The sequence below is a fragment of the Tachyglossus aculeatus genome, chromosome 4 (genome assembly GCF_015852505.1).
Source record: "Tachyglossus aculeatus isolate mTacAcu1 chromosome 4, mTacAcu1.pri, whole genome shotgun sequence".
NCBI classification, from domain to species: Eukaryota; Metazoa; Chordata; class Mammalia; order Monotremata; family Tachyglossidae; genus Tachyglossus; species Tachyglossus aculeatus.
In genome coordinates this window covers 37,164,068-37,183,258 of record NC_052069.1, presented here as the reverse complement: position 1 = coordinate 37,183,258, position 19,191 = coordinate 37,164,068, and the positions used below count along the sequence as shown (strand labels likewise).

At 47.0% G+C, this 19,191-nt stretch overlaps 1 protein-coding gene across 1 annotated transcript in view; it reads right to left on the bottom strand.

The window, feature by feature from the left end:
• Positions 1-313: 313 nt before the first annotated feature.
• Positions 314-19,191, bottom strand: part of RPF1 (ribosome production factor 1 homolog) — a 30,511-nt gene continuing 11,633 nt past the window's right edge. Inside the window, exons 3-9 of the mRNA XM_038745088.1 lie at positions 18,766-18,846; positions 14,674-14,769; positions 13,170-13,323; positions 10,202-10,284; positions 8,826-9,007; positions 6,341-6,467; positions 314-628 (exon numbers count right to left, since the gene is read on the bottom strand). Of these exons, the coding sequence (XP_038601016.1) occupies positions 587-628; positions 6,341-6,467; positions 8,826-9,007; positions 10,202-10,284; positions 13,170-13,323; positions 14,674-14,769; positions 18,766-18,846 (765 nt within the window). The 3' untranslated portion in view covers positions 314-586. The remainder of the gene's footprint in view (positions 629-6,340; positions 6,468-8,825; positions 9,008-10,201; positions 10,285-13,169; positions 13,324-14,673; positions 14,770-18,765; positions 18,847-19,191) is intronic.

The window sequence follows — 19,191 nt, the reverse complement described above, 5'->3', positions numbered from 1 at the left end:
AGAGAACAAAACCAACCATACTAACAAAATAAAATAAATAGAATAGATATGTACAAATAAGTTAAATAAATAGAGTAAAAAAATATGTACAAACATATAGACATATATATATAGGTGCTGTGGGGAAGGGAGGGAGGTAAGATGGGGGGATGGAGACGGGGACGAGGGGGACAGGAAGGAAGGGGATGATGATGATTATGTTGCCAATTTGTACTTCCCAAGCGCTTAGTACAGTGCTCTGCACACAGTAAGCGCTCAATAAATACAATTGATGATGATGATAAGTGAGAGACGGCAGAATTAAGACCAAGGCTCAACAAACCTGTTATTAAAAATAACTTTCCATACTCCCTTTATTTTAGTTCCTCTGGCAGGAAGGATGTGATGAAACAATCCACTGCAGCTTGTCCAACTGCAGGCTATAAAAAGGTCAAAGAATAAGCAACGGTCGTGTCTGGGCTGTTGGCAAACACATCTGTGGTCCCGGCTCGGAAGAGGCCGTCCAAAATAACTTTAGGTGGAGAAACCTTCCAGGGCAGCCAGGCCCAGGTGACCGATTCAACAAGGTACCATTTCCTCGCTTGCTTTATAAATGGAATTTCCTCCTACTCGTATCCATTTCACGTGGCTGAAATGTAAAACAGGAAGACCTCATGGTAACCGTGGCATTTGAGAAGTGAAACACGAGCGACGGCAATATTGGTAAACAGCCTCTAATTTAGCATGCACGCATTTGACTACATACTTAATATTAAACCTAACTTGAAAGAGGCCAAGTGCAGGTATATCTCTGCGCTTCGATTCCACCTGAGCCTTGAGCAGTACATCCTTATTGATCCCCAAACACCAGCTGTTTCAACTTTAGCTTCCTCTTCACAGGAAGAGGAACTTCCTATTCCTCTTCAAATCCCACCTCTCGCCCCTAACGAACAAATTTGCCACCTATTTCATCAGTAAAATTCCTATTCCTCTTTAAATCCCACCTCTCGCCCCTAACGAACAAATTTGCCACCTATTTCATCAGTAAAATTCCTATTCCTCTTCAAATCCCACCTCTCGCCCCTAACAAACTTGCCACCTATTTCATCAGTAAAATTCCTATTCCTCTTCAAATCCCACCTCTCGCCCCTAACAAACTTGCCACCTATTTCATCAGTAAAATGGAAACTATCATCAGGAGTCATCTCCCTACAATTTGCATCTCTCCATCCTTCCAATGCTGCAAGGGGTAGAAATCCAGCCGCAGAGTAAATCTTCCTCCTAAAATTCTTGCCCGCTCCCCTACAACTCTCTCCACTAGGTCCTTCCCCTATGTCTTCAAAAAAATACAACAAAATAAAGTAGTGTTTTGACTCCCTCTGGTTATCATCCCACCATTTCTTTCCCTCTGAGATCTCATTCTCACTACCTTCACTCCTCATGAAACAGAGAAGTGAAGTGACAGGCCCAGGGTCGCACAGCAGACGGATGGAGGTGGTAGGATTAGAACCCAGGCCCGTCCTCCATCCACCCTCCCTCCCTTCAAAGCCCTACTGAGAGCTCACCTCCTCCAGGAGGCCTTCCCACACTGAGCCCCCTCCTTTCCTTCCCCACAATCAATCGTATTTATTGAGCGCTTACCGTGTGCAGAGCACTGGACTAAGCGCTTGGGAAGCACAAGTCGGCAACATCTAGAGACGGTCCCTACCCAACAACGGGCTCACAGTAGAAGGGGGAGACAGACAGCAAAACATGTAAAAAATCTTTTCAATCAATCGCTTACTGTGTGCAGAGCACTGGACTAAGCGCTTGGGAAGCACAAGTCAGCAACGACAACAAAACATGTAAAAAATGTTTGTGTTATTTATTTTACTTGTACATATTTATTTTATTTTGTTAATATTTTTGTTTTGTTCTCTGTCTCCCCCTTCTAGACTGTGAGCCTGCTGTTGGGGAGGGACCGTCTCTATATGTTGCCAACTTGTACTTCCCAAGCGCTTAGTACAGTGCTCTGCACACAGTAAGTGCTCAATAAATACGATTGATTGATTGATTGATGTTGCCAACTTGTAATAATAATAATAATAATAATAATGGCATTTATTAAGCACTTACTATGTGCAAAGCACTGTTCTAAGCACTGGGGAGGACCAAGGTGATCAGGTTGTCCCACGGGGGGCTCACAGTCTTCATCCCCATTTTACAGATGAGGTAACTGAGGCCCAGAGAAGTGAAGTGACTTCCCCAAAGTCATACAGCTGATAGTTGGCGGAGCTGGGATTTGAACCCGTGACCTCTGACTCCAAAGCCCAAGCTCTTTCCACTGAGCCACGTGGCTTCTCTAATTGCGATGATCAGAGCAGGGTTTTTTTTTTTTTTAGTGTTGGACTAGTTTAGATTAGCTGTGGGCAAATTTCCTGTTTGGTTACAACCTTATCTTTCATTCATTCATTCAATCGTATTTACTGAGCGCTTACTGTGTGCAGAGCACTGGACTAAGCGCTTGGGAAGTCCAAGCTGGCAACATCTAGAGACGGTCCCTACCCAACAGCGGGCTCACAGTCTAGAAGGGGGAGACAGAGAACATATGCAAAGCACTGTATTAAGCGCTTGCCTTAACTAGCCTTAACTTGGCAAAATATGAATGTTGATACAGAACAAATTTAGGGCTGTGCCAAGAACAAAAATCTTTATAACAGTTAGGAGGCCTTCCCAGACTGAGCCCCCTCCTTCCTCTCCCCACCCCCTTGCCTTACCTCCTTCCCCTCCCCACAGCACCTGGATATATGTTTGTACGGATTTATTACCCTATTCATTTTACTTGTACATACTTATTCTATTTTATTTGGTTAATATGTTTTGTTTTGTTGTCCATCTCCCCCTTCTAGACCGTGAGCCCGCTGTTGGGTAGGGACCGGCTCTATGTTTCATTCAGTCGTACTTCCCCAGCGCTTAGTCCAGTGCTCTGCACACAGTAAGCGCTCAATAAATACGATTGAATGAGTGAATGGATGAAAACCAACCCCTCTGACATCCTTCTAGCCAAATCCAACGGGCGGCTACTCCATGCTAACCTTGCTTGGCCTCTCAGTGGCCTCCTACGTTGTGTTTTCCCCTCCTCACTCCCGGAAAAATTCCAACTTTGGCTTGGCTGCCGTTGTCCTCTCCCGGTTCTCCTTCTACCTGTGGCAGCTCCTTAATGCCTTTCATGCTTCTAGACTGTGAGCCCACGGTTGGGTAGCGACCGTCTCTATGTTGCCAACTTGTACTTCCCAAGCGCTTAGTACAGTGCTCTGCACACAGTAAGCCGTCAATAAATACGATTGATTGATTGATTGATTTCATCAGCTCCTCTTCCTCCTTAATGCCTTTCATGCTCCTAGACTGTGAGCCCGCTGTTGGGTAGGGACCGTCTCTATATGTTGCCAACTTGGACTTCCCAAGCGCTTAGTACGGTGCTCTGCACACAGTAAGCGCTCAATAAATACGATTGATTGATTGATTGATTGATTTTCATCGGCTCCTCTTTTTCCCGGCTCCTAACTCAGGGGGATCCCTAGTTCAGTTCTGAGTGCCTTTCTATTCTCCGACTCCATCCGCGCCCTTAGAGACAGAAAGGCCCCCACAACTCAGCTTCCACTTGCTTCCCGTCTCTATATGTTGCCAACTTGTACTTCCCAAGCGCTTAGTACAGTGCTCTGCACACAGTAAGCGCTCAATAAATACGATTGATTGATTCCCTTGACTTCAACTCCAATCCCATGAAGGGAGATTCCCCAATCCCCCTTTTCAACCCCAACTTCTCTCCTCTCCAGTATTACTCTACTTACTGATTTATTTTACTTGTACACATCTATTCATTTTATTTTGTTAATACGTTTTGTTTTGTTGTCTGTCTCCCCCTTCTAGACTGCGAGCCCACTGTTGGGTAGGGACCGTCTCTCTATGTGTTGCCAACTTGTACTTCCCAAGCGCTTAGTACAGTGCTCTGCACACAGTAAGCGCTCAATAAATACGATTGATTGATTGATTCCCTTGACTTCAACTTTGATCCCATGGAGGGAGATTCTCCAATCCCCCTTTTCAACCCCGACCTCTCCCCTCTCCAGTATTACTCTATCTTATTTTAATATGTTTTGTTCTGTTCTCTGTCTCCCCCTTCTAGACTGTGAGCCCAGTCGGGTAGGGACCGTCTCTCGCCGTTGCCGACTTGTCCTTCCCAAGCGCTTAGTACAGTGCTCTGCACACAGTAAACGCTCAATAAATACGATTGATTAAGTACTTCATCCTGCTGCCATCCCCATCTTGACATGTCATCTAAAATGCAGACTCATCTTTCCACCCTCAGTGTGGCTCAGTAGGAAGAGCCCAGGCTTTGGAGTCAGAGGTCATGCGTTCAAATCCTGACTCCACCACTTAGCTGTGTGACTTTGGGCAAGTCACTTCAATTCTATATAGAAGACATCTAGAGACGGTCCCTACCGAACGGTGGGCTCAGTCTTTAACTTCTAGACTGTGAGCCCACTGTTGGGTAGGGACCGTCTCTATGTTGCCAACGTGTACTTCCCAAGCACTTAGTACAGTGCTCTGCACACAGTAAGCGCTCAATAAATACGATTGATTGATTGACTTGCCCAAGGTTACCCAGCTGACAAGTGGCAGAGCTGGGATTCGAACCCATGACCTCTGACTCCAAAGCCCGGGTTCTTCCCACTGAGCCACGCGGATCTCCTCCAAAAATCCTTCCCCAACTGAGCCCTCACTTCTGCATCAAACGGGGATTTGTACCCTTTAACCACGCCCTATTTACCCCACAGCATTAAAATTTATTTTAATGCCTGTCCCACCTCTAGGCTATAAGCTCTTTGTGGGCAGGGAACGTGTCAACCGAATCTGTTAAACTGTACTCTCCCAAGCGCTTAGTACAGTGAAGAAGCAGGGAACAAGTGTGGCTCGGTGGAAGGAGCCCGGGCTTTGGAGTCAGAGGTCATGGGTTCGAATCCCCGCTCCCCACTTAGCTGTGTGACTTCAGGCAAGTCACTTCGCTTCTCTGGGCCTCAGTGACCTCATCTGGAAAATGGGGATGGAGACTGTGAGCTCCACGTGGGATGACCTGATCACCTTGTGCTTAGAACAGTGCTTGGCACATAGTAAGCGCTTTAACAAATTTATTCTATTTATTTTATTGTGTTAATATGTTTGGTTTTGTTCTCTGTCTCCCCCTTCTAGCCTGTGAGCCTGCTGTTGGGTAGGGACCATCTCTCTATGTGTTGCCGACTTAGTACAGTGCTCTGCACACAGTAAGCGCTCAATAAATACGACTGACTTGTACTTCCCAAGCGCTTAGTCCAGTGCTCTGCACACAGTAAGCGCTCAATAAATACGACAATGAATGAAAATATTATAGCGCTCGGCGCACGGTAAGCATGACTGATTGCTATGCACCCCTTCGGCATTAACTGCCGATAAGCCACAGATCTGGCAATAATCAATCTACGACCAGTTTCGATCGTGCACTTTCAATCAGTCTTTCCATCGTATTTACTGAGCACTTACTGTGTGCAGAGCACTGTACTAAGCGCTTGGGAGGTACAAGTTGGCAACACATAGAAACGGTCCCTACCCAACAATGGGCTCACAGTCTAGGCAAGGCACTGTACTAAGAGCGTGGGAGAGTACAATATAAGGTAGACGTGATCCCCCCCCATAAGGATGAATATATATTTGTACGTATTTATTATAATGGCATTTATTAAGCGCTTACTATGTGCAAAGCACTGTTCTAAGCGCTGGGGAGTTTACAAGGTGATCGGGTTGTCCCACGTGGGGCTCACAGTCTTAATCCCCATTTTACAGAGGAGGGAACTGAGGCACAGAGAAGTTAAGTGACCTGCCCAAAGTCACACAGCTGACAAGCGGCGGAGGCGGAATATGAACCCATGACCTCTGACTCCAAAGCCCGGGCTCTTTTCCACTGAGCCACGTTGTTTAACTTGTACATATTTACTATTCTATTTATTTTACTTTGTTAATATGTTTTGTTCTGTTGTCTGTCTCCCCCTCTAGACTGTGAGCCCGCTGTTGGGTAGGGACCGTCTCTAGATGTTGCCAACTTGGACTTCCCAAGCGCTTAGTACAGTGCTCTGCACACAGTAAGCGCTCAATAAATACGACTGAATGAATGAATAAGGAGCTTACAGTCTACCGGGGGGAGACGGACATGAAAATAAATTACAGATCGGGGAAAGGAGAGAGTCCAAGGAGAGGTACGGAAGTACAAAACCTCCTTTAGGGCTATGGGTTGTGAAGAATCCTGAGCTGCTTGTTCTGCGACATTTCAAACCAGGACAGGCCAACGTACCTTATGGACCCATTCGTACTCTCCGTATTTAGAGTCAAAGGTTCCTTTCTGAAGAGACCGGAGTTTTAAGGTAAAACGGGGGCCCAGCTCTTGAATTCCCACCTTCTTCTCACTTTGAAAAATGTACCTTCGGAGACAAAAGCCACGAGGAACCGTGTCAGTGGAAGAACTGAAAAGGCGACAAATCTGACCCGTGAATTAAGGCTCCCATAGCCCTTATCGGACAGGAAGAAAAAAAACCCCCTCAAAACTCCGTTTTCCCAGGTGTGTAAAATGGGGATAAATGCAGGAACGATATTGCCTTGGAGAAGCAGATTTTTTTCAGCGGGACAGTTGGACTGTGAGCCCACTGTTGGGTAGGGACTGTCTCTATATGTTGCCAACTTGTACTTCCCAAGCGCTTAGTCCAGTGCTCTGCACACAGTAAGCGCTCAATAAATACGATTGATTGATTGAATCTTTCTTTAAACGTAATAGTTAAACCTGAAAACGTAAGGTGGTGTATTGTGGAAGCCTCGAGCAGTGTGTGCTTGCAGCACGGCCAAGGAGAAAGAGACTGGGCTCCACGGGACCTGGATTATTTATTTTACTTGTACATATTTACTATTCATTTTGTTAATGATGTGCACCTAGCTTTATTTCTATTTCTTCTGATGACCTGACCCCTGTCCCCATGTTTTGTTTCATTGTCCATCTCCCCCTTCTAGACTGTGAGCCTGTTGTGGGGTAGGGACCGTCTCTATCTGTTGCCAACTTGTACTTCCCAAGCGCTCAGTACAGTGCTCTGCACACAGTAAGCGCTCAATAAATACGATTGAGTGAATTTGCCTGTCATGAGACATTGGGCAAGCGACTTCACTTCTCCGTGCCTTAACTTCCTCGTCTGCAAAATGGGACTCTAATGCCCTTTCTGTCTCCCTCTGAGACTGAGCCCTGTGTGAGACAGGGTGTGTGTCCGATCTGCTTCTACAGTTTCAATCCCAGTGCTTAGTGCAGTGCTCTGCACACAGTAAGCGCTCAATAAATACGATTGACTGAATGGATGAATTTGCCTGTCATGAGACCTTGGGCAAGCGACTTCACTTTTCTGTGCCTTAACTTCCTTGTCTGCAAAATGGGAATCTAATGCCCTTTCTCTCTCCTTCTGAGACAGGGTGTGTGTCCGATCTGCTTCTGTAGTTTCAATCCCAGGGCTTAGCGCAGTGCTCTGCACACAGTAAGCGCTCAATAAATACGATTGAATGAATGGATGAATTTGCCTGTCGTGAGACCTTGGGCAAGCCACTTCACTTCTCCGTGCCTTAACTTCCTCGTCTGCAAAATGGGAATCTAATGCCCTTTCTCTCTCCCTCTGAGACTGTGAGCCCCGTGTGAGACAGGGTGTGTGTCCGATCTGCTTCTACAGTTTCAATCCCAGTGCTTAGTGCAGTGCTCTGCACACAGTAAGCGCTCAATAAATAGCACATTGACAATGCATCAGTGTTTCTTCCTTCTCCCCTCTCTGCGAACTTTCCCGTAAACTCCTTGTGGGCAGGAGATGAGTTTGCCAACTCTGTTGTACTGTACTCTCCTAAGAGTTTAGTACGGTGCTCTGCACACGGCAAGCACTCAATAAATAATAATAATGACAGTATTTATTAAGCACTTACTATGCACAAAGCACTGTTCTATACAAGGTGATCAGGTTGTCCCACGGTGGGGGCTCACAGTCTTAACCCCCATTTTACAGATGAGGGAACCGAGGCCCAGAGAATAATAATAATAATGTCGGCATTTGTTAAGCGCTTACTATGTGCAAAGCACTGTTCTAAGCGCTGGGGGGGTACAAAGTGATCAGGTTGTCCCACGTGGGGCTCACAGTCTTAACCCCCATTTTACAGATGAGGTAACTGAGGCTCAGAGAAGTTAAGTGACTTGCCCAAGGTCACACAGCAGAGATGTGGCGGAGCCAGGATTCGAACCCATGACCTCTGACTCCAAAGCCCGTGATCTTTCCACTGAGCCACGCTGCTTCTCCGAAGTGAAGTGAGGTGAGGTAACTGAGGCTCAGAGAAGGGAAGTGACTTGCCCACAGTCACACGGCTGACAAGTGGCGGAGCCGGGATTTGAACCCATGACCTCTGCCTCCAATATACCGTTGATAGACTGAACGACTGGGTAACCCAGAGTCTATTTCTGTTTCATCAAAGTCTCATTATTCTACTCACTCGCTATACAATCCCAACCTCAAAACCAAGGTTTGGATACTGTCCCGTGGGGGATCGACGTCGGAGGCCAACATTTTCAATCGAGCGAAACCGTTCCGCGGGCCGGCTGGGATACTCATCCCCGGTTCAGCCGTTTGCAAACCCTGGAGGGGACGGGGGTGTTACCGTAGCAACTGCCACGAACGGTCAAACTTGAAATTTTGGAAACTTAAACCCCGATAATTACCCCCTGGGTCACCCCAGGATCGAAACCCTCTGGGTTAAAACTTCCCTTTCACCTGTGGAATCGGAAAAAGATGTAATCCCGCTGGTTGTGGAACGTGGCAACTTGTCTCCCGACGAACTGGGGGTCGTGCGGAAAGAGCGAAGCAAGCATGCGTCCGATGGAATGACCCAGGCGCGTGGTGAAATTATTCAGAATGACTTCGGGTAAATGTTCAGTGGGTGCCTTCCCCTTTCTCTGGAAAAGTTACCGGCGAATAATTACTACAGGATAAGGAGGCTGAGGACATGGCGGCAGACGCCAAACCCCCAGCGGCTGCGTCTTTTTACGTTAAAAAAAAAATTTCCGCCCAATTAGGGAATTTCACGCTTCAGATTTGAAAAGGGCACTCTGCTCAGACGAATCTACAACTCGGATCTGAAAAGCTGATCGCGTGATCAGTGACCTCATCTGGAAAATGGGGATGGAGACTGTGAGCTCCATGTGGGATGACCTGATCACCTTGTGCTTAGAACAGTGCTTGGCACATAGTAAGCGCTTTAACAAATTTATTCTATTTATTTTGTTAATATGTTTTGTTTTGTTGTCTGTCTCCCCCATCTAGACTGTGAGCCCGCTGCTAGGTAGGGACCGTCTCTCTATGTGTTGCCGACTTAGTACAGTGCTCTGCACACGGTAAGCGCTCAATAAATACGATTGATTGATTGACTTGTACTTCCCAAGCGCTTAGTACAGTGCTCTGCACACAGTAAGCGCTCAATAAATACGATTGAATGAATGAATGAATATCTCGCAGAGAGATGGAAAATTAGAGACTGCGATAAACCCACAGAGAAGGAGGCAGACCCGGGGTTTGGAGAAAGAAGGGGGGGAAGAAAATAGAGACAAGGAGGCAGATGAGAGGGGGAAAGAGGTTCGGAAGTAAGAACGGGAGGAAAAAAAAGTCAGGCCAAGATTAAGTCAGAGAAACAGAATGAAGAGTAATTAAATAGGAGAGTGCAGAGTTGGCAGATTAAGTGAGTGGGGTAAGGGGATGGGAAAGAGCCAGTAGGTCTGTTTTAAATTCAGTGGTAGTCACAGCCATTAGCTTCAATGACTCTTTCTAAATTGTAGGTATTAAATAAGATCCTTTTATCCAGCGCAATTGCCTCAAAAGAAAAGATTAGGCTCAGTTCTTTGAACTACTCTGAACAGACGGCTCAACTTCTCGTTAAACTGGCGACGGGTAACGTGGCAGTAACATTTCCTTATAAAACTGGAGAAGTGGTTGGCATTTGCAAGGAATGGCAACTCTTCCAGGTTTCCCTCACAGTAAAAATCACTCTCCACAGAAACACAAACCACCGAGGACTTGAACCACGCAGGCCCAGCACGAACGCACGGAGGAACTTGAGGGGTGTAATTTTAAAAGACGCACAATAAACTCCTCACCTTGATTTCTTTTCGCAGGCGAACGCTGCTCATTCTGAAGTGAGCGGTGGGGCCATTCGGCAGATGACTTAATACGAGGCCATCTGTTTATAAGGTTAAGAACACGAACACGCAGATTCAACTTTCAGCTGAGGTAGATGAATGGGTGGGTTCTCGCGTGCCCGGCACGCCGGGTTGGAGGATGGATCGGGATTAAGCCCCGCTGCCCCTGTTACACTGTGTCCCTGACTGGATTTAAACAGCCACCCTTCCCATCAAAAAACCCACTTCCGGATGAACACCACCACAGAAGCCTAATCCTGAGCCTGGTGTCCCCGGTAATGAGGTCAAGGACACGGGGAGCCCCCAAACTCCCGCGGTAATCCAAGTTTATCGGAGACCGGCTGCTCTAAGATGGACTCTGAGGAAATCCCAGGTTTCTCTCTGTCACATTTCATTCAGTCAGTCGTATTTATTGAGCGCTTACTGTGTGCAGAGCACTGTGCTAAGCGCTTGGGAAGCACAAGTCAGCAACATCTAGAGATGGTCCGTACCCAACAACGGGCTCACAGTAGAAGGGGGAGACAGACAACAAAACACGTAAAAAATCTTGTCAAGGTGGACCCTGAGGAAATCCCAGGTTTCTCTCTGTCACATTTCATTCAATCATATTTATTGAGCGCGTACTGTGTGCAGAGCACTGTACTAAGCGCTTGGGAAGCACAAGTCGGCGACATCTAGAGACGGTCCCTACCCAACAACAGGCTCACAGTAGAAGGGGGAGACAGACAACAAAACAAAACATGTAAAAAATCTTTTCAAGGCTGTCACATTTCATTCAATCGTATCTATTGAGCGCTTACTGTGTGCAGAGCACTGTACTAAGCGCTTGGGAAGCACAAGTCGGCAACATCTAGAGACGGTCCCTACCCAACAACAGGCTCACAGTAGAAGGGGGAGACAGACGACAAAACAAAACATGTAAAAAATCTTGTCAAGGTGGACCCTGAGGAAATCCCAGGTTTCTCTCTGTCACATTTCATTCAATCATATTTACTGAGCGCGTACTGTGTGCAGAGCACTGTGCTAAGCGCTTGGGAAGCACAAGTCGGTAACATATAGAGACAGTCCCTACCCAACAACGGACTCACAGTAGAAGGGGGAGACAGACAACAAAACGAAACATGTAAAAAATCTTGTCAAGGTGGACTCTGAGGAAATCCCAGGTTTCTCTCTGTCACATTTCATTCAATCGTATTTGAGTGCTTACTGTGTGCAGAGCACTGTACTAAGCGCTTGGGAAGCACAAGTCGGCAACATCTAGAGACGGTCCCTACCCAACAACGGGCTCACAATAGAAGGGGGAGACAGACAAAACAAAACATGTAAAAAATCTTGTCAAGGTGGACTCTGAGGAAATCCCAGGTTTCTGTCACATTTTAATCAATTGTATTTATTGAGCACTTACTGTGTGCAGAGCACTGTACTAAGCGCTTGGAAAGCACAAGTCGGCAACATATAGAGACGGTCCCTACCCAACAATGGGCTCACGGTAGAAGGGGGAGACAGACAACAAAACAAAACATATAAAAAATCTTTTCAAGAAGCCAGTCTCCCCCGACTCTGAATGTACGGGCTAGCAGGAGAAGCGGTGTGGCTTAGCGGACAGAGCCCGGGCTTGGGAATTGGAGGACTGGGTTCTAATCCCAGCTCTGCCACTTGTCTGCTGTGTGACCTTGGGCAGGTCACGTAAGTTCTCTCTGCCTCAGTTCCCTCACCTGTAAAATGGGGCTAGGGACCGTGAGCTCTGGATGGGATAGGGACTGTGTCCACCCCAATTACCCAGTAGCTACCCCAGCCCTTAGTACAGTGCCTGGCACGTAGGAAGCGCTAAACAAACATCGCCATTATTTTTCTTCTTGTCATGACTCATTGAATTGTATTTATTGAGCGCTTACTGTGTGCAGAGCACTGTACTAAGCGCTTGGGAAGTACAAGTTGGCAACATATGTGACACGGGTGGAGGGAAGGGAAAGGGATAAGGCGGCTTTCATCCCTCAATCGCCTTGGGTAATTGTGGCCTGGGTCAAGGTGGGTGATCTGAACATTCATTCGTATTTCTTGAGCGCTTACTGTATGCAGAGCACTGTACTAAGCGCTTGGGAAGTACAAGTTGGCAACATATAGAGACGGTCCCTACCCAACAACAGGCTCACAGTCTATCTGTAGCACTCATCTTGTGCAGCTACAATGCCCAGAAACACTTTAAAATCGAGCCATTTTTAGTTGTAGGTTTTGGATTTCAATCAATTAAGTCCAGTGTTCAGTACAGTGCCTGGCACATCATAATGATGGCATTTATTCAGCACTTACTATGTGCAAAGCACTGTTCTAAGCGCTGGGGAGGTAACAAGGCGATCAAGTTGTCCCACGGGGGGCTCACAGTCTTCATCCCCATTTTCCAGATGAGGGAACTGAGGCCCAGAGAAGTGCCTTGTCCAAAGTCACACAGCTGACAACTGGCGGAACTGGGATTTGAACCCCTGACCTGTGACTCCAAAGCCCGGCCTCTTTAAACCGAGCCACACTGCTTCTAAGTAACGAAGTTACTTACTAAGTTACTCAGGAACATAGTAAGCCCTTAATATAATAATAATAATTATTATGTTCATTAAGTCGCTGAATTTGGACCTACCAACTTCAGTAAAGATGCCGAAGGATCAAGATGGGAGAGAATTCACCGGTTTTCCTAAAGAGTGCTTCGGCGGGTGATAATTACAGGACGCCTGAGGAAGCAAAGCACGCCTGAGAGCAGGTGATAGACTACCTATCTTACACATTAGGGCAGTATATGATCGTCGGTACCTAAAGGAAATTAGAATGAGAAACAACAGCACATCCTGATGACTTTATCTTGGATTCAGCAGTAAGGGCACGATCACCTCACGCGAGACAACTGGAATACGGTGACTTATTTTTCAAAGGATACTCGGTACTTTGCGATCTTCGTTGATGACGATCAGATCGGTGAAATCTCTGGCGACACACTGCGGGATGATTTTCTTCAGGGCCAGGCCTCTTCGGTAATAAACGTGCGAGTTCGGTATGACAGTGGACAGCTGTTCACAGAATCTCACGGTTCTCTGTAAAACGGAAATCGCAGCGGCTAAAACGGGCTCAAAAATCACCTGGCGTCAGGTTGTCCTGCTATATCAATCAATCGTATTTATTGAGCGCTTACTGTGTGCAGAGCACTGTGCTAAGCGCTTGGGAAGTACAAGTTGGCAACATAGAGAGACGGTCCCTACCCAACAGTGGGCTCACATATCCCGAGAAGCAGCGTGGCTCAGTGGAAAGAGCCCGGGCTTTGGAGTCAGAGGTCATGGGATCAAATCCCCGCTCCGCCAACTGTCGGCTGTGTGACTTTGGGCAAGTCACTTCACTTCTCTGGGCCTCAGTTCCCTCATCTGGAAAATGGGGATGAAGACTGTGAGCCCCACGTGGGACAACCTGATGACCTGGTAACCTCCTCAGCGCTTAGAACAGTGCTTGGCACATAGTAAGTGCTTACCAAATGCCATCATTATTATTATAACGTGCACTGACTGTGAGCCCCTTCTAGACTGTGAGCCCACTGTTGGGTAGGGACTGTCTCTAGATGTTGCCACCTTGTACTTCCCAAGCGCTTAGTACAGTGCTCTGCACACAGTAAGCGCTCAATCAATACGATTGATTGCTTGATTCTACTGCGTGATTCGGACTGAGCGCTCCTGAGCAACTGGAGAGCGTTCCTCTCGCGTCTAGAATCGAGACCAAACCAGCTGGCCCGAAGAGACGCAATGCGGGAAGGACTGTGGTCTTGTGTCTGTGTAAAGCATCGGTCAGTTTTCTTTTACCCGAGATTTACCAAAAACAGAACTGGGAAACGAAAAGTGACGGAAACAAATCAATGGGATGAAAAAGAAAACCCAAAAAAGATGCGCCGGGAGGCTTCCTGGACAGAACACAGGCCCCTGCTAAGAATCTGAACCTCAAGGACATCGTATTTAGGCTACACGAATCTGAAGAGAAGCAGCGTGGCTCAGTGGAAAGAGCCCGGGCTTTGGAGTCACAGGTCATGGGTTCAAATCCCCGCTCCGCTGTCAGCTGGGTGACTTTGGGCAAGTCACTTCTCTTCTCTGGGCCTCAGTTCCCTCATCTGTAAAATGGGGATGAAGACTGTGAGCCCCACGTGGGACAACCTGATCACCTTGAATTCCCCCCCGGCGCTTAGAACAGTGCTTGGCACATGGTAAGTGCTTAACAAATACCATCATTATTATTATTATTCCGTGGGGACCACGGGGAATGTGAAGGGGCGAGACGGTCACGTCATTCGGCCTGACTTCACTCAGATTTTTCAACCTCTTCGACACAGAACACGATGATTCTCTGTACGAGTGCCAGAACCGAACGGAAGGGTTCCGGCATCAGACTTCAGGAGATAGGTTTACCCCACGAGGTCTGTCCGACGTTGTGACGAGGATCTTGGGAGACGTCTGTCTGTTGAAATATGAAGCAAATTCATCTGTCGCCTCATCAAAAGTCACCTGAGAAGAAAAGGGATGAATTGAATAAAATATATGGATATACCTTCCACTGTAGACAACTGGGCCTGGGGCACGGAGAAAGGTGGGTTTCACCTCAATTTAACTCTGCTGATGCCCCTTTAAAGAGGCTTTAATCATGTACGTTCATGGGCCATAATCTTTAAGAGACTTTTAGACCATGGCCCTTAAATGATTCAGTAAGCTCCTCCATTAGAGTGTCAGCTCCTTGACAGCAGGAACTGGGTCTCTACAAGCAGAAAATAGCGCTCGACAAACACTACTAGACAAATCCAATTTAACGTCCTAATACAACTGAGCCAAGGACTCGACCACAGTGGCAAAGTAGCCCTTCTAAATAATGTTAAAAATCTGTTCAGGATTAATCCTACCTGATTTTAGCCAACGACTGGAGTCACCATTTGCCAAACACCGGGGCTAGAAGGGACCTCTCCTCAAATATATCTCAAGTTTTTGCCCAGGGCAGATTTTTTAATCACTCAGGGGTATTTATTGAGTACTATGTTTGGAGCACTGTACTAAGCGCCCGGGACAGTACATCTTTTAAGAGTTTTTAGCCAGTACAGTACTGTACCCAGTACAGTACATCTTTTAAGAGTTTTGTTCTCTGTCTCCCCCTTTTAGACTGTGAGCCCATTGTTGGGTAGGGACTGTCTCTATATGTTGCCAATTTGTACTTCCCAAGCACTTAGTACAGTGCTCTGCACACAGTAAGCGCTCAATAAATACGATTGATGATGATGATTTACACGTCACTTCTACATAAGAGTTCCCAGCTCAAACAGACCCCATGAAACAGGGTGGTCCTAATGGATAGAAAACCGGCCTGGAAATCAGAAGGACCTGGGTTCTAGTCCCAGTTCTGCCACTCATTCATTCATTCATTCAATCGTATTTATTGAGCGCTTACTGTGTGCAGAGCACTGTACTAAGCGCTTGGGAAGTACAAGTTGGTAACATATAGAGACGGTCCCTACCCAACAGCAGGCTCATAGTCTAGAAGGGGGAGACAGACAACAAAACATATTAACAAAATAAAATGAATAGAATAAACATGTACAAGTAAAATAGAGTAATAAATATGTACAAACATATATACAGGTCTATATACTCGTCTGCTGGGTGACACTGGGCAAGTAGCTTAACTTCTCTGTGCCTCAGTTACCTCGCCTGTCAGTCGAGGATTAAACCGTTGAGCCCATGAGGGCCATGGACTGTGCCCAATCTGATTAGCTTGGATCTACCCCAGCGCTTAGTACAGTGCGTGGCACACAGTAAGCGCTTAGACCGTGGCCCTTCAATGACTCAGTAAGCTCTGTAAGTCTTCTACACTGTGAGCCTGCTGTTGGGTAGGGATCGTCTCTATGTGTTGCCAACTTGTGCTTCCCAAGCGCTTAGTCCAGTGCTCTGCACACAGTAAGCGCTCAATAAATACAACTGAATGAATGAATGAACAAATACCATTAAAAAGAACATAAAACCCAACAGGGCCAGGGCCAGCAATGCCTCCATGGGATGATGGCTCCTTCTCTTCTCCATCCAAACAGCGACCGCTCTTTTTACCAACTCAAAGATGTTACTGCATCAGCCTTCTCTCCCACTCCCACGCTGTGATACACACCCTCTGAAACCTCGCTAGGCCGGTATTTCTCCGCTCCAAAAATTTCAACGAGTACCCACCACCCATCTTACACATCACCTCTGGTCCCCTGCTCCTCCAAAATTCACCTCCTAACTGGACACGAGAAGCGGCGTGGCTCAGTGGAAAGAGCCCGGGCTTGGGAGTCGGAGGTGGTGGGTCCTAATTCCGGCTCCGTGCCTCTGGGCAAGTCACTTCACTTCTCTGTGCCTCGGTGACCTCATCTGTAAAATGGGGATGTCAGCCCCACGTGGGACAACCTGATTACCTTGTATGTCCCCCAGTGTTTAGAACAGTGCTTGGCACATAGTAAACGCTTAACAAATGCCATTATTATCTCCCTCCCGACTCTCCTGCCTGATCCTTGGCTCCTTGGCTGTTGCCCTGGCATAGATTAGAAACACCCTGACAGAATGAAGCGTGTGTGTCTGCTTCTATTTCACCCTCTCAAGCACTTAGTGTAGTGTTTTATCCTCAAGACGGCAACCCATCAACAGTATTTGTTGAGCGATTATGCGCAGAGCACCGTTCTAAAGCACTCGACGGTACGACAGTCTTAATAGAGACGTTCCCTGCCCACAACAAGCTTTCAGTCTAGAGAGGGAGACAGACAAAAACATTCACTCATTCATTCAATCGTATTTGTTGAGCGCTTACAGTGGGCTCACAGTCTTGTCTGTTGTGTCGTGCTCTCCCTAGTCGCCCATGGTTGGGTAGGGACCGTCTCTATGTGTTGCCAACTTGTACTTCCCAAGCGCTTAGTGCAGTGCTCTGCACACAGTAAGTGCTCAATAAATACGATCGAATGAGTGAATGAATGAATGAGTCCTTAGTACAGTTAGTAAGCGCTCAGTAAATCCCACGAAGGGAATGATGGAGGTAGTGACAGAGGGAATGTGATAGAACCTGACACAGAGAAGCAGCGTGGCTCAGTGGACAGAGCCCGGGCTTTGGAGTCAGAGGTCATGAGTTCGAATCCCGGCTCCACCACAAGTCTGCTGTGTGACCTTGGGCAAGTCACTTTACTTCTCTGAGCCTCAGGTACCTCACCTGTAAAAATGGGGTTTAAGACTGTAAGCCCTACGTGGGACAACTTGATCACACTGTATCCCCCCCCAGCGCTTAGAACAGTGCTTTGCACATAGTAAGCGCTTAACAAATGCCCTTATTATTATTATGAATAATTCGTAACATTATATAATTTACAGACATGTACACAAGTGCTGGGGGGAAGGGGGTGGCGTGAATATCAAATGCCCTAACGTCACAGATCCAAAGCATCGGTGATATACGAGGATATGATGATATTAAGAGGCTTAATCGGGGAAGGCCTCTTGGAGGGGATATGACCGTAATAATGCTTTGTATATAGAGGGGGACGGAGCTCAGGGCAAGGGGGAGGATGTGGGAAAGGGGTCGGCGGTGAGATAGACGAGGCTGGGGCATAGTGAGGACGCTGGCTCTAGCGGAGCAGAGTGTGTGGGCTGGAGGAAATCAGCAAGGTGAGGTAGGAGGGGGCGGGCTGAGTGCTTTAGAGCTGACGAAAAGGAGTTCCTGTTTGATGCAGGAGTAGGTGGGCAATCGCTGGAGGCTCTTGAGGAGTGGGGAGATGTGGACTGATTTTGCTGAAAAATGACCCACGCTGCAGAGTGAACTATGGACTGGAGTGGGGAGAGGCGGGAAGTCCGTGAGAAGGCGGATGCGTTACTCAAAGCGCGACAGTAAATAACAATTTCTAGACCGTGAGCCCGCTGTTGGGTAGGGACCGTCTCTACATGTTGCCAACTTGGACTTCCCAAGCGCTTAGTACGGTGCTCTGCACACGGTAAGCGCTCAATAAATATGACTGAATGACGGTGCTAAATACCACTTCTTGAACTATCTTGAAACCAAGTGTGAGACACTAAAATATACAAACACACACCTCTAGGCACCAAAAAAGTAATGAAATCTCACAAGGCAAAATAGTCAAGTTCAAATTCTAACAATCTGGCTAAAATAACACTTGATAATTTAACTTGTAGGTAGGGGAGAAACGGACAGTTATCAATAAATAACGGCAAAGCAGATAGAATGTCAGGCGATCCAAGGAATTCAAAGCCTTAAACTCGTCGAAAAATTAGAGCGCGTAATTGCGAACGGGATCGTCAAATTTCCCGTATAACGCATATCACATTTTGGGAATCCACACCCTGACTTAGCACGAACAGCGATTTATCAGAATTCAGAAAACAGCTGAATCGCCGTTATTCCGTCAAAATTTTGGTTCAAAAACTGCAGTTTACAAGCATGTGGTAGAAACAAGGCTGGCATTTCTCCAGGTAAAACGATAAAATTACCTCTTCGTCATTAGGGTCCACTATGGTTTCGTCGTAAACTCGCTGGTTGTCGATGGTCTTGGGCACTGGTTTGGGTGGCGCCTGGCGAACGTGGTCGGAAAGAATGGAGTTATTTACTTTCTCTATGTTCGCAAAAGCAACTGAAACTGTCAGACGATCGGCAGAACACGTTTTTTACTCGTTAGGAAATATGGGGGCAGGGGGCTTTAACTGTCAAATCATTAGCAGAGTAAGTTATTTATGCATTGGGGCCTATGGGAAGCCCACAGAATCACCGTCCTCACAGAACCGCCGAAAAATGATTTTGTCCACCGTTCCCGTCCTCCTGCTCCAAACCATTCAGCGGAGCTCCCGGTACGATCGACATCGGTGTTTTCTCTTTGCTAAAGCTGCTAACAAGTCTGAGAAGCCGCGTGGCTCGGTGGG